Genomic DNA, 24,755 nt, shown 5'->3' with positions numbered 1-24,755 from the left:
ATATTCTTATACTAGAGGTCAATTTTTTTTCTTATTGCAATATAAGATGAAATGCCACAGAGGAATTCACATTAAGGATTCTTTATCTTCAAGACAGTGCAAGATATTAACAAAAAAATATTTACTGCTTTTTCCATCTATTTTTCTGACATGCACACATATGAACATAGCTAGATTACAGATCCAGAGGAAAATAAATGAACATTGTGAACCACTCATTTCAAATCAAAGAAAATTACACTAAAGAGAGAGGAAGTTATCTGAATTCTTTGAGAAAACCATGACACCCATTATATTGGAAATCTAGATTCTATTTCCACATGACTAAGCTTATAAACAACCATCTACAATTCACTTACTATGCAACAACTACCTTATGTACATGTGCTGATGGAGAATATTTAATTTGCTTCATGCAGCTGTAACCAATATGCCCAAGTTTGAGTTTTTGCACAAAATTAAACATGTATATAATACATAAATATAAATATGTATATAATACATATATAACAGTAGATCTCTTCATGCTGCTCAGTAGAGGAATTATGACCAGCTAGAGTTCTTAGGTTAAAAAAAACTTACCTCAAATCACTTTCACAAAGATTATCATAGATTTGTACAATCTGGACATCAAGAGGAGAATTGGCCACTGTGGACGAGCCTTCATCCATACTACTTTCTTCCTCTGTTCTAGACTGGGCTTCTGATAAAGATGCAATTTCTTTCAGATATTGATCCTCTGGATGCTATTAATAAAAATAACAATAATTGAAATTCACTAGTTAAAAAAAATACCAGGTTACTTTTAAAAAACCACAATGCTTTCATATAGAATGATTATACTTAATTCATATCCTTTTTTTTATTATAGAGCCGAGAAATCCTGGATTTACAGATTTACAGAAACATGCATTTCTCCCCTTTTTGCATTAACTGAAGCAATGGTCCTCTGAATTATCCAAAGGAAATATAAGAAAGGGTTCTCAGTGTGAACTGAGTACGAATTGTCAAAGACACTACATGACAATACAATCAAGATAAATATAAACAGTAAGATTTGGCCTCATCCAGACAATACAGAACTCTCAAATTTCCACTGAAAACAGTATGAAAGGCAAAAAGAGATACATAACTTTGTGGTTAGATGCATGCACAAGATTTGTAATTTGCAAATAAAATACTTATCAAAAAAAACAGAAAATACAAACCAAAAGTAAGAAAAAAATCCCTTTTGAAACTGGAGAAAAGCCTTCTCAACCTAAATCCCAACCTTCTTCCCTCAAAACCTTTCATGTATTCTCTGACTCTATGTATTGTTAATTAAAGAAGCTACATGATCCAGTTGTCTCTGAAGGATAAACTAAAGCAATATGTACCAGATTCCTCTGGCAAATCTCCTCTTTCATATCTGTGGGATCTCAGCCTCTCAGGGCTGAGGGACAGAGTGACCGAGACCACCCCTGGGGGGCTCGGGAGTCCTGGAATGTTGCCAGAAATGTCTGGTGGCTGGACTTTGATCCCACATGGGAGATGACATCAGTATGAGGATGGGAGGATTTCACCGGGGTGAATGGTGAAGGGATAAGTTAATTGGAGTGTGAGATACAGGGTTTAAAATTTCTGTACAGGGGGGTCTAGAGAAGTAAGATGGAGGAATTGGGGCGTGCCCTTCTCCTTCTTCTTCTTCCTCTAGGCCTCCATCTTCTGTGGTGATGTTGGCACTCTGGGATTGGGCATTACTAAAAGAACACCGGTTAATAAGGGTAGAGGGTATTGGAGAAAAATGATAAATATTGTATACGTAACTCCGAGTATAAAGATAGGTGGCCGCCCCAGGGGCTCGCGGTGTGTGCCCATGGCTGACTGCTGAGCAGAACTCTGTCAGGCCAAGAGAAAATCTTTTAGATAAGTATTTAATAAACACCGAGACCGAGAAAATATCAGAAGTCCCTTCTCGTCCTTTGGAGCGCGGGCGACCCAAGGCCATCTTCGGGCTTTTCCAGACCATCTAAACAGCCCCAAATCCGACAACTGGCGTCCGCTGCGCGGGCTATCTCCCACCAAACCTTTCGGGGGGGGGAAAAGCCCTGAAGAGCTGAAGAGCCAAGAGGACAGCACTGATAACTCCTGAGGAGAGAAGCCTGAAGAAAGAAAGAAGAAAAAGAAAAACCGCCAGGAGGAGCTGCAAAAATCAGCAGTCACTGAGAATTCCATCTCTCAGCTTCTGCCGAAGACAGTTCGTAGCAGAGCGGCCTGGACTGGGACCAGAAAGGCGCCTCTGGATCCATCTCTCGTGATCTGCTGGACGGAGAACGGGAGCCTTCAGACCACTCTGACGACAGATTCGGTAAGAAGGCCAAAATAAGATCATGGGGGCCACACTCTCCCAGGAACAACGGGAAATCTTATCCACCTTACAAAGTGTGGCTGAATTATATACAGAAGGGATCCCAAAGAAAGAATTAAAACAGTTGTTACTATGGGCAAGGCTCAATTACCCACTAGCAGAGACATGCCTGTTGTTCGAAGTGGGGTTTTGGCAAGAAATTAATAGGCATCTGTATGTCTTAGCAACGAAAAAAGATGAGACAGCGTTAAAGCTACTCTCACCGGCAAGAATCATGTTACAAGGTATTTCAGTGCAGTCTAAAAGACTGGAAAAGCAGCGAGAAGCTGCGGTACCCTCAGAAGAGGGGGCGGGGCAAAGCTCCGGGAAAAAATTAGCTCTGGCTTTAAAAAGCCAGGGGGAAAGGGCTCTCGAAAAAAGAGAGCAGGAAAAAATATTAAACCCTCCGATCAAAAAATGCAACAAACCCCAAGAGCGTCCTGAAACTCCAGAGTGTAGAGGAGTCAGGAGCGGAAGGGGGGGAGCAGGAAGACAAGGGATCGGGGGGGGCGTTTGTTCGCGGCGGGCAAAGCAGCGAAGCGGCGGCAGCGGCAAACGCGGGCAGCGCGGGTGAAGATGAAGAGACGCGCGCGGAGGGCGAAACTCGCAAAAACCGGGGTGCAGACCCACATACCAGCGCGGGGGCGGCGAACGCGGGCGGTGGACTGGGGGAAAACGTACAGCCCCAGAGGGCCACCGTGGCGAGACGCAGGGGGCGCGCGGTTGTGACGTCAGACCCGGTACGAAGGTCAGCTCAAATTGCGGGTCGAGCCGGAGTGCCGGCGGGAGAGGTGAACACAGCGTCAGAGGAGGAGGAGGCAGGATCAGGGACAGACCGAGGGCGGAATGCCTCAGAGGTGGAACGGGGGGGAGAGGATGACGTCAGCTTAGGAGACACAAGGAGTAGCTCGGAGAGCACGCATGCGCAGAAAGTAGGGCGCGGGCGGCGCCGAGCCCGGTCCCCTGTGACGTCTCGGGTGAGGAGGGGCCGTGTTAGGGATTCTACGTCCCGGGGCTCCACACCCTCTCCAGACCCGGTGCCTTTGGTTGAAACCCTCGGAGTCCCAGTCCCTTCCCTTCACGGGAGACGCCGAGCCGGAAGAGGAAGTGGGGCGGTCGAGTTCACTCCGTCATCCGAGCCAGGGAGGCCGGTGACAGCGCCAGCTAGTGGCAGGAGGGCAGAAGTGCACCACATGCCGGGTCGGCTCGGCGGAGCCACAGCGCCATCTCGTGGCGAGACTGCAACAATACAGCAATTTTTTCCAACAATATATAAAAAGAAAAGCACTTCAAAGAAGACAATGTTAACACGACAAAGGATTACTTATCCACTTCGGAATTTCATGAAGATGATGAAAGCTCAGATGAAGAACAGCTACAAGGGGAAGATGTCATAAGGATCACAGCATCGGAAGGTGTCCCAACATGGATGCTATCAGCAGCAGAAGCAGCAAAAAGCTTCTTGCATTCATTCGATATAGTAAAGAAGAAATATCAACAGGATCCTCAAGTTTCCTTTTCGGATTTAGGAGCAAGGCCAAAAACCTCAAGGCGAAAAATGAGACACCATGAAACACCGATGACGTCCACAACACCATTATTCATGCAAATCCCAATGGAGTCTGACAAAGAGGCATTTCAAGAGTCGGTGAAGACGATGGATTGGAGGCAAATCAGAAAAGTATTGGAAAAGGAAAAGCATTTATTCCCGGGATCAGGGGATTTGACAATGCCAGTGACATATGATGCCCAGGGACAGAATCCAAGGTGGGAAAGGATGGGTCATGAGACACTCAAAGATTTAGGGAAGGCGGCTCAAACTTTTGGGCTGAACTCACAATACTTCAAACAGCTATTAAGAGGGACATTCTCTATGTATGATCTCACACTATATGATATTCGAAGTATTGTGGCAATGATCCTCACACAGAGTCTTATCTGGGAAAAAAGGTGGAGAAAATATCTTGCTGAGTTGCGGAACAGATACCAAGGTGGGCCAAATGTGAACCTCACAGAAGGGCAATTAGCAGGGGATCCTCCAGATGACAATCCAGGGGAACAAGCAGCGCGGCTTCCATGAAGAGTGTTAAACGACACCAAAGAAGCAGCGCGATTGGCAATCATACAAATTACGCCGACAGGAGCTCCGGATGTCCCGTTCTCTTGCATCAGGCAAGGTCCCACAGAGCCATTCATGTCATTCATCGACCGACTCACGCAAGCCGTGGATCGACAGGTGACAACAGAAGAAGTGAAGAGGCCTCTCTTGGAGAATTTAGCTTTCGGCAATGCCAACCCGGATTGTCAACGGGTGATTAGCACCATGCCAGGACGGCCATCCTTGGCAGAGATGGTGGAGGCATGCAGCAAGGTGGGGACGCCTCAGCACATCGCAGCGATTGTAAAGAATGAATTAAAAGAGGAATGGGAAGAACAGTAAAGGGACGCTCAGAAGGGCAATCAGAGGACAAGACATTGGAGAAGATGTTCGAGAAATTACTCCATCAACAGGACGAAAACATCAACAAAGTTCTTGCGGCAATGCAGAAAGAGAACAATCCCCAAGGAGGACAGTGCTACAGATGCGAGGGAGATCATTAGTGCTTGTCCAGACTGTCAGCTTGTGCAGCCACCTTCTTCTACCGGGGCCATCAATCCGCGGGGGCTGCAAAGTCTTCAGTTGTGGCAAGCTGATGTCACAAAATACCCATCTTTTGGGAGGCTCAAAAATGTTCATGTTTCTGTAGACACATTCTCAGGTGCAGTCTTTGCTTCAGCACATGCTGGGGAAACAGCAGACCATGCTTGCCGACACTTTCTGCAGGCATTTGCAGCATCAGTTGTGCCTCAGGAGATAAAAACAGATAATGGTCCAACATACACAGGCAGGGTGCTTGACAGATTCCTGAAAAGATGGGGTGTCAGACACACGTTTGGTATTCCGCATTCACCCACAGGTCAGGCAATCATTGAGAGAACACATCACACCCTAAAATCCCTTCTGGACAAACAGAGAAGGGGTGAGCCAGAGGCAACACCTCACATGAAATTAAATAAGGCACTGTATGTGCTGAATTTCCTAAATAGCTCATCCTCGGAACCTGATCCACCGATCTTGAGACATTTTCTAAACAACACACAGGCAAAGCTAAGGGAAAATCCTTTAGTTTTGATCAGAAACCCAGAAACAGGACAAATAGAGGGTCCTTTCAAACTAATCACTTGGGGCAAGGGTTTTGCTTGTATTTCCACAGATCGAGGTCGGAAGTGGGTGTCGGCGTGGCACGTGAAGCCATTCCGAACGCGAGAACGCTGATCCGAGAAACAAAGAGACGAGTACTCAGACAGAAGTCGAGACTCAGACTGCGAAAAACGACCCGGAAGAGAAATAAAAAGAAACTAAGGACTTTGGGGGGTTTTCACATAAAAACGAAAAAGATCTTTTTGGTGCAAACAGAAGGGGGAGATGTGGGATCTCAGCCTCTCAGGGCTGAGGGACAGAGTGACCAAGACCACCCCTGGGGGGCTCGGGAGTCCTGGAATGTTGCCAGAAATGTCTGGTGGCTGGACTTTGATCCCACATGGGAGATGACATCAGTATGAGGATGGGAGGATTTCACCGGGGTGAACGGTGAAGGGATAAGTTAATTGGAGTGTGAGACAAAGGGTTTAAGATTTCTGTACAGGGGGTCTAGAGAAGTAAGATGGAGGAATTGGGGCGTGCCCTTCTCCTTCTTCTTCTTCCTCTAGGCCTCCATCTTCTGTGGTGATGTTGGCACTCTGGGATTGGGCATTACTAAAAGAACACTGGTTAATAAGGGTAGAGGGTATTGGAGAAAAATGATAAATATTGTATACGTAACTCCGAGTATAAAGATAGGTGGCTGCCCCAGGGGCTCGCGGTGTGTGCCCATGGCTGACTGCTGAGCAGAACTCTGTCAGGCCAAGAGAAAATCTTTTAGATAAGCATTTAATAAACACCGAGACCGAGAAAATATCAGAAGTCCCTTCTCGTCCTTTGGAGCGCGGGCGACCCAAGGCCATGTTCGGGCTTTTCCAGACCATCTAAACAGCCCAAAATCCGACAATATCCACACATATACTCCAAACCTCTGTAACAATGCTAGTCATTTTTCCCTGGTCTTCAACCACTTAAAATACTCCAGCCACACTGTATCTGCACTCAAACACAAATGAACCTAAACTCTTGCAAGAGGTCTATTTCTTCATTCTTTGTCTTGCTTTGCCATGTTCTATCTCTAGAAGTATGTTTTTTCAAAGATGATGTCTAAAACCAGACACAGTGGTCAAACTTAGAAGAATTTGTGCAAAAAATATGGTGTCTGGATAAATTACCTATATTTTGAACTTCCAAATACAACTTTCATCTCCAACTCAAGTATTTCTCCTGACAGAATTTCAGTATTTCTGGATTTTTTCCCTTTTCTTAGCAATTCTTAAAAGAAAGGCTATTAGTCAATATTCCGTGTTTTACGGAGAACAGAACTATAAGGTAAAACACATATGTGATTTTTCCCTACTGGCATAACTCACTCACACATTTCACTAACACTTGTCCCATCCTTTTTCTTACCTTACATTTTATGCTCCTTGTTTGGGATCTGTATCCATACAACTGTTCTAACAACCAAAAAGATGTAAGGACAGCTGCCGATGATGTTTTCAGATGTATCATTGGGAGAGTCTCTTCTAAGGAATCTTGTTTATTGGATCCACGGAGCAGTCTTTTATCAGACCATCTGATCATCCACTCCAGCAATTTTGAAATATTGCTCAATTTGCCCATCAAATCTATAGGCAGTTCTTCTGCTGGTACAATACCAACTATATCAAGACTTTTGTAAACGTATTTAGGAATTGCCTGAGTTTGCAGGGTAGAGGAAGTATGGTTATGAAAGGCCTGGCTTGCTTGTGCAACATTGACTCCTTGACTGTCCGTCTCAGCTCTGTATATCGATTTGTATTTTAAACCAAATAAGCCTTCTTTAAGTCCTTCTTTTAGGTTACACAGAGAAGATTCTGTGGTCTGCCCAACAGTCTGTACAATTGTTGGTTTTTCCAAAATATTTTTGTTTTCATTATAGGTAGATACTTTTCCAGGATCACAGGATGCCAGGGTGACAGTATAGCAAGACCCTGCTCTAAAGACATTTTGACTTCTAGTTTTGTTTTGTCGACGTTTTAGTGTTGTGTGAACATCAAAAAAGAGAGAGTTCAACTCATGCTCTCGAAGCAGCCCAGAAAAGCTAGTGAGAAAGGGAATTCCAAGGTCACTGTACTTTATCAGGTCTCTCTCAAGGACATAACTCAAAAAGAGTTCTAAAAATCTAACATACTCATCATCATCACGTTCAAATTCCCACGCACCAACTACAGGCAAATTATGTTGATTAAGCCTATCTCTCCCACACATTTTGTCTTTATGTTTTGTTTTACAGTTAGGAGCTTTTGTCTTCTGTGTGGTATTTTTGTTACCTATTTCCCTTTGTCGTTGGAGTTCATTTTCCCTGTAAAACAATAGACATAAGAACTGTAAGTACTCAAATCCATTTTAAAAATAATTACACGCAACATTAGTTCCTTATCTTCCACTGAAGTTAAAAACCCCTAAATTTACATTAGTACAATGTATAGGTGGCAAGTTAATCAAATTCAAAATCCATAGACAGAAACTATGAAGCAACATATATGAATGTAGACATAGCTGATAGTAATTTACACTTCAATAATTTTTTAGTCACATACTAACTCATATAACTCATATAACACTGGCAGTTCTACAGTTTGGGAAATCTGTAATTCTTCACTTGAAAAATCATCCATAGTGACAATTAACCTGTTTGGTGAAGAGATTACTTGATCAGTGGGAAACAACTCCCCCCCTCCCCCAATTTAAATCAAAAGCCTTCTGCTGCAATTTTCTCATACCTTGGGAATGAAGGTGTTTGAGGTCTTGTTTCTTCAGTAAACAAAGCATCAGAAAGTGTGTCTGCATCACTATATACCTGAGGATTCCCAACATCAGTAAGTGTGCTTGTGCTTAGACTAGTGCCTAATGAAAATCTGTCATAACAGTGCTCCTCATCATTTGATGCTGTCTCTTCTACTGGCTCCCAAATATTTACTTCTATAGGGCCTATGTTCTTTACTACACGTCTCAAGGCCTTCTTCCTCACTTCTTCAGCAGTTTGTATAACAGACATCATTTCTTCACTTTCAGGACCTTCTGAAAGAAAGAAAACCAAGTTCTCAGTCTTAATTTTCAGTTTTAATTTAGTCTCAAATTGAGACATGAATTAGATTTCAATTAAAATCATAAATTAGAGCCATTTATAAATTCAACAAGAAACTGTGATAAAGTGAAGAAACATCAACATTTTGAAAACCATGATACCCTGTGAATGGTATAGAAATCATATGTATCAGAAAGAAAACACAGACTTTGTGACAAAACTCAAAGTTTTCCAGCTGAAAATGACAATAATTGTTTTGTATGGGTATGGCAAAAATTACTAATTTTTGTCACAAGCTAATAACTAGGATAAAAAACAAAGCTTGTTGAAAATTTCCAGAAGAATGATGAACATTACCTTTAACAGTACTGTGTCTGAGCCTCTGCTGAAGTCCATTATATTTATCTCTAAGTGGAACTCTTACATCTTCAGGATTAGGAAATGCTTTTACAAAAATCTCTGCCACCTACACAAAAAAAGAAAGCATCTTTTCCAGTAGCTATTGTGTCTTATCACATGTAACTTACACCATGAGAAAATCTAACTAGTAGGTTTCCCAAGGAGGAGAAATATTTGTGATAATCTCTATTGCTTTTATTCTAGTTTTAAGGTCTTCTACCTTTTTTACTGGTGGCAATTCTCCAAGCAGACTTAAAATTACATCCTGAACTAATTCTTCAACATTCATGAATCTGCAGAAAGGAAGCATTCGACAAGCCCACTCCACTGCATTCAGACAATGCTCAACTGTGTCGGCATCATATCCATTCTTATTCGGATCCTAAAAAAATGGCCAGAAACATTAATTACTATGAACAATGTATTTCAGGAAAATGATTCATACATTTCAAATTGTAATGCTTCTTAAAAATAGAAATCTCTAACTCGTCTGCAAGCAGAGCAGTATATGAGGGCAGGAAACAGATCAATGTTGTAATGGATCATAATGTATGTTAAAAAAATAAGAGAGAGAGAAAAAAAGGGCTTTTTTAAAATCAGCTTAGGAAATAATTCCATTAGCACACAGCTGAAGAGTTTGTTTACTGTCACAAGTAAAACCTGAGGATCTGCCTAAACTGTGAAGTCAGTTATTCTACATTGACTTCAGGTGATCATAAATACTTTCTTGTGAGCAAGATAATTAAGCCTTGCAAGAGGTTTTTAAGATGGATTGATTTATTTTTAAAAGAATTTTCTATCTCATTTGTCACTGTCAGACAAAGTACAGAAAAATAAGAATAATCCACCATTTGAAACAGAGCCATCCTGTCTATCTGAAACTTTGGTTTTTTGGGTGAAGAAAAACTTTGAGCTTGTTACAGAATACATGACAAATACATTAGTAGTTTCTTTCTTTTTCTTCCTGGACCTCTGACATGAATTGAGAAGGTATAAGTAGAGAAAAAATTTTAATTTTTTTCATTACTCTTTCAGACAATCATGTATATTTAACACACCATAAACCCGATTTTTGATGTATTAAGTATGTATTATTCAGAAAATTCTAAAAATACTTTGACCTAACAGGGAAAAAAAAAGCCACAAAGTAAATTCTTAGGTCAACAAGTGTAGAAGCTATTGCTTTCCTGGCAGCTCTTCTGACTCAAATACCAAGCAAAAGCCTAACAGAAATATTGTCAGGAAGATGGAGATCACAGGCACAGCACTCTGCTCCATAGCATCAAATACGTAATTCAAATTACAAGCACTGTGCTCATTTGGTTCTGTTAAGCAAATAGAAGTTCTCACAGAAATATACAGCAGATCTTCAGAATTCTTCGCATAGCTTCATGCAATTAAGATGTAACTCTACTATATTAGTAATACAATTACCTTGATATTGTTAATATTTTCCCTTGCAGTTTGGAACCGCCTACAGTTGTCAGATAATTTTTCACGAACATGAAACATCCAACATAACGCACAGAACTCTCTGAACCAACCTACAATACAAAAATGCAATATGATGAGATTCTATTTAAATAAATTAAATAGAGTAGCCTGACATTTTTTAGTATTGTTTTGGAGCTACAGCTCCTTAGTCCCACTTAGTGTTCATGTTCTTTCACATCTATCAGGTCTGTAACACAACTCCCCACACCCAATCCAGAACAGCACATTTTACAGTAAGAGTTTCAGTAGCTAACATAAAAGCTGGAAACGAAATGTGTTCCTGACACATTGCAATATACTAATTCAACCTAATATACCAGCCGTGGATTTTCACTAGTGTTCTTTTCTCCAGCCCTAAATTATATCATGTTATTGCATACAGACCTAAAATTTTACAGGTAATGTCATCAAACTGATGGGCTCCAGAAGATGTAGAACCATAGAGAGCAGTGCGGAAATTGCAGTAACAAAGCAAAGTCTCTGGGAATGGACTCAGCAAAGGAAGAGAACCTTTCATTCGAATCTATAACAACAGGTAAATAAACAACCAAAATGGAAATAAAAATCAGTTAACACTTTACATGTATCACTACTAGATGCACAGCCTCTCAGTTATTAGAATACTGCCAAGATCAGTAAAACTGCCTGAAGCTTGCTTTTGATTTTCGTCAAATCACTATTCTGAAAATTCATTTAAAGGGATATGTTTAATATGAACTATGGCACAAAGAATGTTTTTGTTTGAATGGTACTCATGATTACCATGAATACAAGAGTAACACAAAGTATAAGAACTAAGACCACAATCAAGAAACCAGACTAATTGAACACAGTCCAGGTTGCTGTCACCAAGGCCGAGTAGCTTAGCCTCCAGTTTCAGTTGGAATGTCTGAGCAGCTCTCCATGACAACATGAGGCATGTGACCATGCAAACAGAAGTAAATACTTTTCGGTGAGATCAGTTCCTGATCTCAATCACTGCATTAATGCTGATACAGGTAGGTTGCAGGAAGGAAGAAAGAGCCATATACACTCTCTTCATGTTTAAGTAGCTATGTTACAATGATCTAAGAAAAGACTGATTGTACACAAAAACTTTTAATCAATTTATTCTGAATTTGTTTCTGTGCAAACAAATTGCACAAAGGTAAAATGAGATCTTACAAGTTCTGTGCACTAAGATGATCCCTTTACCTGAAATGACCCTTACATTCTCTGTTATTATTCAACCCTAAATGATTTGGAGCATCTTTCCAGCTAACACCTATAACTCCCAATTAAAGTCTGCTTTTTTCTTTTAATGGAAAATAAATTAATTTGTATGTTACCAAGTAGCTACAGAAAGACATCCAAAAGGAAACACTTTATGATTTAGATATCCTATATCTTTAAGTTCTGGTTTCCTATAAAAATGAAATGTAAAACTAGAAGATGACATTTACAAAACATGACATCAAAGCCAAGGTGAGACTGAATGCTTCTGCAGCTGCAAACTTATCAGTAATATTTACAACTGATAATCAAGTTAAAAACAGAAAGTTAAATGTTTACTTTCTGCATAACTTTTCTTGCCCACTTCAGTTGTGTAATGTACCACTGTGCTGCAGAGCAAGAACAATGAGCAGCCCGGAAGAGCAAGATAATTCGCTGAAGAACTCCTGACACTTTCTGACGGACTTCTTTCTCTGTTTTTAAAAGAATGTCATCGTTGTCTTCCTGAAAATGCAAAGACAAACAAAGCTCAAAATTAGAAAAGATGTATAACTAAATGTTGTTGCTGGTCCTAATCCCATCTTGTTTATAGCATAGATCATTTATGGAAAAAACACAGAGGCACACATACTTTCTTCATCACTGCTGTGCTACTTAGGTAAATGGGCAGACATGGAAGAAAACAGAAAAATGAGCTCAAAAGAACCAGAATAAAGCTCATTATTCCTAAATACTGTCAAATAAACACACTAGAAACAGACTTACTTCACTGAGAGAAGCTGGTTGAGGACAGTACAATGGTGGTGCTGGAAGACAGAGCCCAGCTGGAACCAAACCATAAAACTTTCTGCAAAGATCCTTGGCAGAATCCATCAAAAGCTGAAATGTCTCTGAGAGAATATCAACATCTGCCATAACAGCTGCTTTCAGTAGTTCCTGTATTGAACTGTAAAGAACATCTGCATCTTCCTCTTCAATAGGATCTATAAAATACGAAGCCCAGAAATCAATAGAGTCACTACATGGATCTTCATTCTGACATCATGACGTTATGTTCTCTGAATTTGCATTCATATATTACAATGACTGACCTCATCTACTTGCATTAAGATAAGATCTCATGCATTAAAAACTAGTGTTCAATTATTAATTTTAAGTTTTGCCCCATTATCATGACACCTATTGCCTTTCTAGGTAGACAACAGAACTTTTTAGCCAGGCATTTGCTTGACACAACATTCTGGCAGAACATTCATGACAAAAAGGCATAAACAGGTACCTTTATGTAGGTACCTACATTATTATTAATAATGTATTAATAATACATTATTAATAATGACTAAAGCAACTCTTTTATCAGTAAGTAGGTCCGTTTGCTGACAAGAACTTAAAATGCTTTCAGACAAAAAGAGAATAAAATATAGAGATTGTGCCAGTAAACTTTCTGTAGAATATAAGGTCAGGTTGACCTAGCTAACTGTGAACTTCAGCAGTTAAGTATTAAGCTAGGAGCGCACAGTATCTGCAGGGTCCAGTGAAGACCAACAGAGACAAGTGAGAGACCTGCTTTTGTGTCTTCATGTCTCTAAGGGCAAGACAAGGGGAGACCAAGGGAGCCATGACCACATGCCAGAAATACAGTGTGTACATTGGTATGTGTGTGTCTCTAAAGATCAGGCACCTGGACAGGCTGAGGAGCCCAGACCAACTCCTGCTGGATCCTGTATACTGCCAGGACTGTATGCTCCAGGCCAGCTGCTGTGGGGGAGCATGGACAGCGTATGTGTGTGGAGGAAGAGGGTGCTTGTGAGTGGGTGTTGTGAGTTAGTTCTGAGCACCAGAAAGCAGAGAGGGGCTGGGGCTTTGAGGGCTTACATACACAGACATAAGCTACCTGTGACACTCAGCAACTGGGTCAGCTGGCCATCCACTCAGCTAATGGTCTTGCCAATGGCCTAGCTACTGGAGTGACACACACTGTACTATGTACCAATCTTAACCCTGACCAACAGGAGAGGGAAGGATGGTAGGACTGTTGGTGCTGCCTGTGTGCATGGTGACCAGGTCTCTAGATGACCAGTCCTACATGGATGCTGTATATGTGCCTACTGGGAGTACATTCTTGGCCCTGCTAGCTGCTGGACCTGGGGATTCACTTTATCAGAAAGGAAAAACCAAAATGAAACCTCTTATTATAGCTAATTTCAAGTGTGATGATACTCCCCATACTTATTAACACATAAATTATTTTGTTTATTTATTGGAATGAAGATTCGGTTCTCTTCCAAATAAGTTAATATCAAATATGGTCAAACAAAGGTTTGGACAATACAAATGAGAAGACAAGAGTGATAATTTATTTCATTTCTGGAATGATCAAAGCCAAAACACACACTCTCATGAAATTAAAGTGCTTGAATATATTATAACAGTAAAACACACACTGGAGAAGACAAGGCAATTGTTTCTTTCTCAGACAGGGTATAACACTGTATATGTAGTCAAATAACATGGAAAAATAACCACAATTATTTTTCATTTGAAGTACCTGTGAACTTCTTGTATTTAATATGTCCTGATGTTTCAGAAGTTACTGGCTGTCCTAACAAAGACTGTAACTTTTCCTGAAAAGTCTGCATTGGTAATAAGCTTAACGGCAGGTGACACTCTGGTTTTTTCATTCTGAAAGTATAACAAAAACTGCTCATGAATAACAAAGTAATAGCCATACATAATCCAATGAAGGTCTGTTAAACCAATATCTATGCCAAAATAACTAACCATACCACCTTAAGTTCTACACCTAGTAGGAGTCTGTGAATATGAACTTCTGAGGCTATATATATAGCTTGTCACAATAAATTTCATGGAAATAACTATGTAACAAAAAATAGTATACTAATTTTAATTGCAAGTTTACCTTGAGAGCTCCTCGGAGTTCTGACAATACAGCTGGTAGGCCAAACCAACTGACACAGACAGCTTCCAGTCCCCAAGTGTCTGTGCTAGCCACACAGCCTCTGGAATAAGTCCACCAATAAAGAACAAATCAAGAGCATATTCAGCTGTCCACACAGATGAAAGCTTCTGGTCCCTGACAGCTCTGGTAACCAAACAGTGTTGCAGTGGAATGACGCGAGGAGATAAGTCTGTGAAATGAAAGGCACATATTAAAATTTACATAAATCCTCATGCTATCAGATGAATAATCTAGGATTCATTTGTTCACATTGCTTGTGGATTAGTTACAGTGTACAACTTCTTTTATTATTAGTTTACTTTTATTAGAGGTATACTATGGAAGTGCATCTGCAGCAGCAGATGCAGCTCATGCAATGGTATAAGAGTGTGTTCAGAATAGGCTATTTTCCTGATTAATAATGTTGGATATAAAAGCAAGTGCAAAACTCATGGGGTTGTTTTTTTTTCACCTTAAAGACTTTATCACACTGACGGACCATTTGCAAATATTCTTTATATGTGCAGGGTATACCAGAGGGTACACATGAGATAAATGGAAATTCCTAGAGTTTTACTAGTGTACCCATATTGTTTGTACACACTGTGCTTATTGCAGAAGATTGAAAGTTAAAATGCATTGTTGAGAAAGAACAGTACATAATATTCAGTGATTCTTTGATTTTAAGATAGTATATAGATACAAACTTCAGACAAATTTACTATCTCCTTTTTTGTTCAGATTTAGATTCGTTTTTCAAGGTTTTGCTTCCTGGTTCTCCTGGAGAGGTGCTGATCAATATGAACTCTAAGAAGTTATTTGCTTCTCTCATAGCTTCTGTTTTGCTCAGACCATGGCAATACTTAGAGGAGATTAAGTAATTATTCACACTAATCCAACTTGCACAATGTAATTTTATGCTAATTGCCTCACGATGTACATTGATCTTTGCCTAATCAAGTATTAAAATCAAGGTTTTATTTTGTAGGTTTTATCTTGAAAGCTGTCCAAATAAAGCATTCAAGAGACCATGAAGAAAGAAGTAGATACCAGGGCATGCTGTAGTACAGAAACATTAAAAATACTCAATGTATTCAAATACACTACAAAAAAACTAATCAATAAAAAGTAAGTTACTATTGTAAAAAAATATATGGCATTATAATATCAACTTACTGGTAGGGTACTTAAAATGCTTCCAAACAATTCTTTATTCTCACAAACATTTGAAAAAGTAGCTCTGAAAATAAAAATTTCCTAACAAAGGAAATCTTTAAATGGAATCTCTTTGAAACCACTCACTGTAATAAATAGTAATTCTCACAAATAAGCTGAGAAGCAGTACTTAAACTAACAAGTACTACTGGATTCAACGCCAAGCAACTTGGCATTCCCGTTTGCTTTGACAATATGGTGTCTGAAGCATTTGGATTTGGATTCCAAGACTTTGACTGTCAGATAAGCAAAAAATGTTTTCCTCTGGCTCTTCAGCTGGTGTCACACCAGATCACAGGTTCAAGTACTTCTTCAGCACTGCTGTTATCCCACTTTTGGGGGATAACAGCCAGTCAGAGCCAGATCTTTAAGCAAAATTGTGACAAAGGATGATAAAAAGACTGAGGGACTTAATGCCTTCACTTCCTCATTCTTTAATAGTAAAAAGAGTTTTCTGAGTAACAAGCCCTCTGAGCTGGAAGACAGGAATGGGGAACAGAATTAAGACCCCAGTCCAAGGGAAAATGGTCAACAACCTGATACACCACTTAGACATGCACACTCCTTTTGGGCTGGATGGGATCCACTGAGGGAGCTGGAGGAAATACTCACTGGGCCAGCTTCCATCATTACCCACAGTTCTGGCTCACCAGGGAGGTACAGCTGACAGAGGTTGGCAGAAGGGACACCCATCAACAGGAAGAGCTGGAAGAAGGGTCTGGAGAACTATAGACCTGTCAGCCTAACTGTGAGGCAGAGGAAAGTCATGGATCATCTTGAGAGCCACCATGAGACACAGACAGGACAACCATGATCAGGCCCAGCCAGCAGGGATTTGAAAAAGGCAGGTCCTGCTTGACCAGCCTGATCTCCTTCTATGACAGGGTGCAGGAAGGCTCTGCAGAGGGTTCTGGATTGACAACTGTATAATATTTAACAAGACCACGTGTCAGGTCCTGCACTTGGATCACAACCACCCCTGCCCACACTACATGCTGGGGGAAGAGTGCTTGGAAAGCTGTCCAGTGGAAAAGGACCAGGGCATGTTGCTTGACAGAAGTGAACATGAGCCACTGTGTGTCCAGATGGCCAAGAAGGCCAAGGGCATCCTGGCATGTATCAGGAATAGTGTGACCAGCAGGGTTTGGGTAGTGATTGTCCCTCTGTAGTCAGCACTGGTGAGGTCAGCTTGGATGCTGGGGTCAGTTTTGGGCCCCTCAGTACAAGAAAGACATTGAGGTGCTGGAGCATGTCCAGAGTAGGGCAACAAGGCTGGGGAAGTCTGGAGCACAAGTCTTGTGAGAAGCAACTGAGGGAGCTGGGAATGCTTAGCCTGGAGAAGAGGAGGCTCAGGAGACTTTACCACCCTACAACTCCTTGAAGGCAGGCAGGCTGTAGTCAGGTTGGGATCCATCTTTTCTCCCAAGTGTCAAGTGACAGAAGAGGAAATGGCTTCAAGTTATGCCAGGGGAGGTTTAGACTGGATATCAGGTAAAACAGCTTCTCTACAAGGTTTGTCAAGCATTGGACCTGGCTGCCCAGGAAAGTGGGTTGAGTCTCCATTCCTGTAGGTATTTTTAAGATGTGAAGCTGTGGTATTTAGGGTCATGGTTTAGTGGTGGGATGGCAATGTTAATGGCTGGACACAATGATCTTACAGGTATCTTCCAACCTAAATGATCCTATCTGTTGGAACAAAACTTATATCGGCTACATTTTTTTTGAGACATCCTTAGATTTTTCTGTCTCCTACCCCACTGAAAAGCTAACTTGATCAAGTTAAAGCATAACAGACATCATTGATACATGTGAAAAAAAATTTAAGATTTAAGCAACTAGAACAGCTTGTACAGGAAATACCTTGTTTGATGTGAAGTGGATGAAGGATGTCAACATTGTGGGGAGGAAAGATATAGAGCAGCTGCTTTGTGAAATAAGCAGCCATGAATCGTGCCATGGACCGAATCACAGCCATGGCAGTGTCAGTATGAATGCTGGTTACCATCCATAGTTCATGCTGAAAATACTTGATATCTAAAAGAAAGAAAAATCAAATTAAAACATTACAATAAGAATTAAATATGAATGCTAAAATTATTTAATCACAGGTTATAAAATATTTTTTTAAAACAAACAAACTTACATAATTCTTTGACAAGCTTTCAGAACTTACAGACCTTAATCTTTTACACTAATTATGCATTATACTAATATTACAAGACTTTTCTACTAAGTTTTTAATGATCGGAGATGAACCTTTAGCATCTAAATTTAGACCTGCACTGAGTAAAAAAAAAAAACGTTTCTTCAAACTTGGAAATTCAGATTTCACTTAGATTCAGACTTTGTAAAAAAAAAATTTACAAGCGTCTGCAAAAACATCCCACTGTGAAATTAGGACTGGTGACCAAACTAGAATCTGCTGTTTCTTCACGTTATATAATAATAATAATAATAATAATAATAATAATAATAATAATAATAATAATATTCTATATTATTATTCTAACATGTTAATATTGTAAATAATAATATAAATAATAATTTAAATAATAAATTATTGTATATAGTATATTATTATAATAAATAATATTATATTATTTATTATTACTTTAAAAATCAAACCACAGCATTTCCCCCTTATTTTTCTTATTCAAATGCCTTCTTTGAGATTATTTGAGTCTAAAAATATTTAGCAGGTGACTAGTAGACAATGAGTGTTGTCTAAACACATATTCCAACAAGTGCAGCTGAAATATCATTTGAGGATCAGAAAAAGTCACTGAAAACTGTGTACAGTGAAAAGTGTCAAAATCTATCAGGTATGCATGTGAGGGCACAGAAATTAGACACTAGATTCTTCAAACAGTGTCAACATACCTTATCACACTTTTAGGCAATGTAAACATACCAGAAAATTCTTCCATCTGACTTGTGGAGAGCTGTGATCGCCTTAGAATCTCTCTTACCAGATGATCACAGAGTCCCTGAGCTTCACACAGGTTATATTGATACAGGTGACAAAACAATATTGCAAGATAGTATCTGCGCTGAAGAAAACATGCTCTTTTTCCTCCTGCATTAAAAGATTAAAAAAAGGTACAAGTCCAAGTGGAAGAGAAAAAATAAACACAAAAAGAGATGTAGCAAGTGAAAGTACTGTTTCTTTTCTCTCCAGAAACACATCAACATAAACTATACACTTTGACGAGTAGAAATAAGGAGCAGCTACTTTAGGATATGATCGCTCTATACAGCCTCCAAGTCCCTAGTAAGTTAATGCTCATCCACAACATTGAGATATGGCAGTTTTGAAAGCAATACTATGCATAACTGTTAAGACACAGAAAAAGACAGGAGAGCTTAAGGAAGTCTAGCCTTCAAAGAAAGAGTGCCTGAACCACAGTGGAGTTGCTTAGACACCCACCAAGCCTCCAATATTCTGAATTTTTTCCTCAATGAAGTATTCTTTATTCTAACAACCAGGAGAAAATTTTCTCATGATGCCTGGAAAAGAAACTCTGGTACATCTGTTTCAAATCAACTCTTACAAAAACTCCTGATTTAAATTTTATTTTGTTACTCTCCAAACACTAATTCTTTTAATTTTACAGCTACTAAAGGAATTGATTTTTCTTCATCTGTTTTTCTTTGTCTCTTTCTTGCTCACAAATTTATCTAGAGCTTTCCTGTACCAAGTACTTAAAAATTGCAAAAAAGTTCTGGTATTAAAATGGAAATGCATAGAATTTTCTCAGAGAGCAACCAGACTTAAGTTTTGACTGGTTTCTATTCATCCCATCTTAATTTCAAATATGCACCCTTTATGCATCTCACCCCCTCTTTCTGAAGAGCAAACAGAGTCACAAATGTAAAATGATTATACAGCTTACCCCTCCACTCTCAAAGATTTTATCCCTTACCATTTGTCTTGAGTTCACAAAGAGATCTTTTCCAAATGTCCAGAGATTCTCTGTATGAGCCTAAAAGGAACTGCTCCTCACCTATAAAAGTCACATATTAACAAATTAAAAGCTTTACTTTTATATTTAAAAATACACTCTTCTTTCAGCATCAGACATTTACTGAAAGCAGAACAAAATATGTTAGCCCCCAGAAAACTTCTATTCTCACAGTTAAGTCTATATTTTGAGCATCTGAGAGAAGATGACTTTGAACACTCCTTGCCGGGACAAGTAACGTATGAGCTCTCCTCCAGGAGGAGCTAATTTATTGTATGGAGCACTGTAGGAAGAGGAGTTAGAATTGTCATTTAAGGGAGAGAGATCAAGAACATGGCAAGAAAACAGAATTGTAAAGGGAGACATAAATGGGAAGTTGGGCATAGCAGTGTAGAAGTCAAAAGGAAGGTAGAACATAGGACAGTAAAGTGTAAGAAATTAGGCTACAACTGTATACCGTTTGGAAAATAAATATGCTTAGATTACCAAGCACCTTAGGTCACACTAAGATGTTTAGTTGAAGCTGACAACATTTAAGAATACAACATGGTCATGCCCACAATGATCACATGGAGTGAACAATCGTTCAACACAGAAATCCAGTAAGGGACACACTGTGGTGCCCATTTACTTCAGAAGAAACAACACAGGAGATCAGAATTAAAATCTTCCATTCAGGTTCTTTAGGACATGGCTAAAAGCGAACCAGAGTAAATTCAATCTTTTTATTTAGCTTAACAAGCTCTAAAAATTATAATGCAATCTACAGACATACCAGGACATTAAGTATTTAAGACAGAATTAATGATAAGAATTTAAGAGAAGTCCAAATGATCATTTTTAAAAAATTTGGTAGTCAGTTACCGATTGTTGAGTTGGACCTAATTTTCCTAATTTTCAATTAACATTTTTACTAACCAGATACAGAATTAATCCTCAGATGTTGTTCTAATTTCACTCCTGAAGACTGGATGGTTGCTTGTATATGACTTAAAAGCAATGAGACAACAGAAACCTCCTCTGCATTCTTGCTCACTTTTCTTTTTAGCTGCACCTGATACCAAACCACTTTCTTATACAATAATCGCCATAGTACAGTCAACCTGTAATTCAAGAAGTACAATATTATGAGATTAAGCAAGAGTTAACAAAGTTGCCTACATCAACTTCTTATGTTCTTTTATTTTGCATTATGCACCCAAAAACTAAATTATATCAACTACTGTATTGACTTGGGTGAGGCAAAAAAATGAAGCACTTTTTGCCTAATTTTTGACTTAAAAAACATTATTTCTCCTGAATTTTCTTAAGCACAGCAATCTACCTTAAGAACTTAACACCCCCAAAATTAGTCCCCTTGCTAGGTAAACAATGGGGAAATGAAATAATCTCAGACAGAGAAACCTCAGAACAGGTATGAGTATCTTTTTAAACAAGACTGATTAAAAAACAATTAAAGCATAACACAAAAAAGCAAAAAGAAAACAAGATTGCAGAATATGGTTTATATGCAGAATATATATTAGTCCCTGTTGCCTAGCACAGTCCTATTAGATGTACCAGCTCAGATATGTAGTAAGTTTAACAATACGAGCAAATACACATTGCTACAGACTTGAAAAAGCTTGCATAAACTGCAACACATCTGTATCTTGAACTGGGTCCATAATTAACAGAGTCAAATGCACGGTGCTCAGCACATGGAGCACAATTAATCAAAAATATGGATTATCTTCTCTGAGACAACTGAAACTTGCATAAGAGATTTGCAGTGAACATAGTACTATATTTAAGGATTATTGAAGAAATACCTTTTACTGTAGTAGGAATTAATTTGTGAATTACATGACTACTTAAGTTCTAAATCTCTGGAAAGCAGAAGCCTGCTCATGTGAACAGCACTCTTTTGATTCACTGGAGTTTTGCAGAATAGAAATACTCCAGGGACAACAGTATACTTTCCCTAAAGTTGGACAGCACACTTCAGTCAAGTTTATGTGGGGGAAGAAATAGCTCTGACAGTTTAAGTAAATTAGTTTCTACAAATGGGTTTTTCTTATTGCTCTGAGACACCACATCCATAATGAATATAAAGTTTGCTGACTAAATTGACATCACTGACATACTGCATATGAGCAGACTCTTGCTCCATATAGTTTGCAACTAGGAAAGAGTTAAACACACAAGAGACAGTTAAAGCATCTAAATTTTAATATCTGGATTGATGCTGCACTGCCAAGGCCTAGTGTCAGCTGTCAACTCATCAGTTATCTCCAAACTGGTTTGCAGTTATAGTTTAGTCACCATAACCAAACTATATTCAAATATAGGTCTGAGCCTTAATCTGCATGCTTTGTTTATTATGCCCTTCCATGGAGTAAAAGGCAGCAAAAAAATCAAATGGATATTTCATTATAATTTAACTCATACAATTTTGTTCCATCATACAGAACCACTTAGGCTCAAAAACACCCTTAGGATCATTGTCTCCAACCATTAACACTGCCTATCCCACTTTTAAACCATGTCCCTACAGCTACACATCTTTTAAATACGTACCGGAATGGAGACTCAGCCCAGTTCCCCAGGCAGCCTGGTCCAATGCTTGACAACCCTTTCAGATACTGCAGGGCCTGGGGCTGGACTTGGTGCGCTGCCTCACCAATGCCAGGTACAGAACAACTATCACTTCTCTGGTCCTGCTGCCAGGATTCCATTGGCCTCTTTGGCCATCTGGGCATACACTGGCTCACGTGCAGCTGCTGTCAACATACATCCATCCCCAGGTCCTTTTCTGCTGGGCAGCTTTCCAGCTACTCTACCCCAGCCTGTGGTACGGCACAAGGCTGCTGTGACCCAAGGGCAGGACCTGGTACTTGAACCTCACACCACTGGCTTCAGACTGTTAATGCAGCCAGTCCAGATCCTCCTGCAGAGCCTTTCTGCCCTCCAGCAGATCAACACTCCCACCCAACTGAGTGTTATTTGTGAACTGACTGAAGGTGCTCTTGATCCCCTCACTCTGATTATTGATAAAGATATTAATCAGGGCTGGCCCCAATACTGAGCCTTTGGGAATACCACAGCAACTGGCTGCAGCTGGATGTAACTCCATTCATCGCCACTTCCTAGGCCCAGCCATCAGCCATTAATTCATTTCAACACAGCAAAGAGTGCTTTTATCCAAGCCATGAGCAGCCAATTTCTCCAGGAGAAAGTTGTGGGAGCCTATGTCAAAGGATTTACTAAAGTCCAGGTAGACAATATCCACAGCCCTTCTCCCATCCATCAAGCAGATCACCTGTCACAGAAGACCAGGGTGGTCACACAGGATCTGCCTTTCATAAACCTGTGATGGCTGGGCCTGATCACCTGGTTTTAATTTACATTTTTTTCCCCATGCAAAGCTTATTCATACCTTTTTTCTGTTTTTGCATCATGGTTTACTTGAGGACATTCTCTAAGCAGAGATTTCAGTGAGCTGAACTGCTGAGTAGTATTGTCATCAAGAACTAAGAAAACAGGCACTGTGAGAGAGTCAAGTTCCACAAGAGTATTGCCATCAGGAGAGGCAAAAAAATTCTCATACTGTAGTACACATACTCTGCTTAGGATGTGAGAAACCATTTTCAAAAGACAGAAGCATGCCAGAAGGTTTTTTGAGAACAATTGATCTTGTTGCTGTATAAACATCAGTTTTAAAGTTTCTAATGTCAGCTTTGCCACATGCCCAGTCACACTGGCTCTTGAATGCCAGTACAAGACAGTCAAACACTGCTGAAAATATTTCAGGACAAAATGCATCCATTGAGTACTCTTCACAGACTTGTTTAAAGATGTATCCTGGTTTAGCAAAGTACATTTCACAAACTGAACAATGCTGAAAAAATGGATAATGCAGTTCACTGTATAATTCAGCAATGCATCCTTCTCTTCCATATTTTTTGAAATCCCTATCTGCCATGCACCAAGGAGGTTTTTCTGAATGGAATATAGTTCCAATGATGATTTATCTTTCTCTTCAATATCATCTTCTGCATGGATGGTATCAAACATCGATGCAAATTCTAAGCAGCCTTCATCAGCTTTACCAACAGATGAATAGATTCTTTGGTTATAGAAGCTGGAAGTGGTACTGTAAAACTGCTTTTCATGGTCTGATTCTTCTTCAAGGTCCTAAATTAGACAAGCGAAAAATCAACAGCTTAATTCAAGTTTACTGAGAGAGAGACAGAGAGAGAGAGAGCACATATAGATTGCAAAGAATCAGCATTTAGTCAGTCTCTTAAATGAAGTTTTTATGCTTAATTACCTTGCTTAAATGCTAGTACATTTAATAAACTGCAGTTTCATCTCAATCTCAAATTAAGTATTATTTGCAAAACAGCTGGGCAGACAAATAAAATTACCTAACAACAAAATTATACTGCCAGTCCAGCAGCAGATTTTATACCAGAAAGTGAAACTTCATGCTTCATTAAACCTAAAGTACAAGACACAGATTTTGCCAGATTCCTGTAAGATACAAAAGTCATTCAAGAAAAGCTCAAAAGCTTCAAAGAACAAACCACAACTCAAAAGCATGAAATGAAGTTGGGAAAGGCTGTTCAGTAACTATGATCACAGGGCAACTCTTCCAAAAGACAAAACAGTTTTGGAACTGATTAAAGAATCCTCTAAAATGCAGGATAAAGATAAGTATCGTATTTATTAAGAATAAGATTGTTATTAAAATAGTCTACAGCCGCAGTACCTCTAACAGCTAATGTTACATTTTATTATAAAGTGAAGCTAAAGTATTTTGTTTCCAGGGAGACCTTATAGCACCTTTCACTACATAAAGGAGGCAACAAGAGACAAGGAGATTTTTGACG

At 39.5% G+C, this 24,755-nt stretch overlaps 1 protein-coding gene across 1 annotated transcript in view; it reads right to left on the bottom strand.

Annotated features, from left to right (window-relative positions):
* The window catches only part of CPLANE1 (ciliogenesis and planar polarity effector complex subunit 1), a 65,928-nt gene that overhangs the window by 31,719 nt on the left and 9,454 nt on the right, over nt 1-24,755 (bottom strand). The window contains exons 12-27 of the mRNA XM_054283435.1: nt 23,300-24,057; nt 20,800-20,984; nt 19,843-19,923; nt 18,831-18,995; nt 17,780-17,953; nt 14,666-14,894; nt 14,294-14,427; nt 12,511-12,728; nt 12,085-12,249; nt 10,918-11,056; nt 10,474-10,583; nt 9,260-9,421; nt 8,998-9,106; nt 8,336-8,633; nt 6,981-7,914; nt 583-746 (exon numbers count right to left, since the gene is read on the bottom strand). Of these exons, the coding sequence (XP_054139410.1) occupies nt 583-746; nt 6,981-7,914; nt 8,336-8,633; nt 8,998-9,106; nt 9,260-9,421; nt 10,474-10,583; nt 10,918-11,056; nt 12,085-12,249; nt 12,511-12,728; nt 14,294-14,427; nt 14,666-14,894; nt 17,780-17,953; nt 18,831-18,995; nt 19,843-19,923; nt 20,800-20,984; nt 23,300-24,057 (4,025 nt within the window). The remainder of the gene's footprint in view (nt 1-582; nt 747-6,980; nt 7,915-8,335; nt 8,634-8,997; nt 9,107-9,259; nt 9,422-10,473; nt 10,584-10,917; nt 11,057-12,084; nt 12,250-12,510; nt 12,729-14,293; nt 14,428-14,665; nt 14,895-17,779; nt 17,954-18,830; nt 18,996-19,842; nt 19,924-20,799; nt 20,985-23,299; nt 24,058-24,755) is intronic.

Source organism: Melozone crissalis, unplaced genomic scaffold, assembly GCF_028551555.1.
Source record: "Melozone crissalis strain CALT ecotype California unplaced genomic scaffold, PUWL_Pcris_2 ptg000036l_1, whole genome shotgun sequence".
Taxonomy (NCBI): Eukaryota; Metazoa; Chordata; class Aves; order Passeriformes; family Passerellidae; genus Melozone; species Melozone crissalis.
This window is presented reverse-complemented; position numbering and strand designations above follow the sequence as displayed.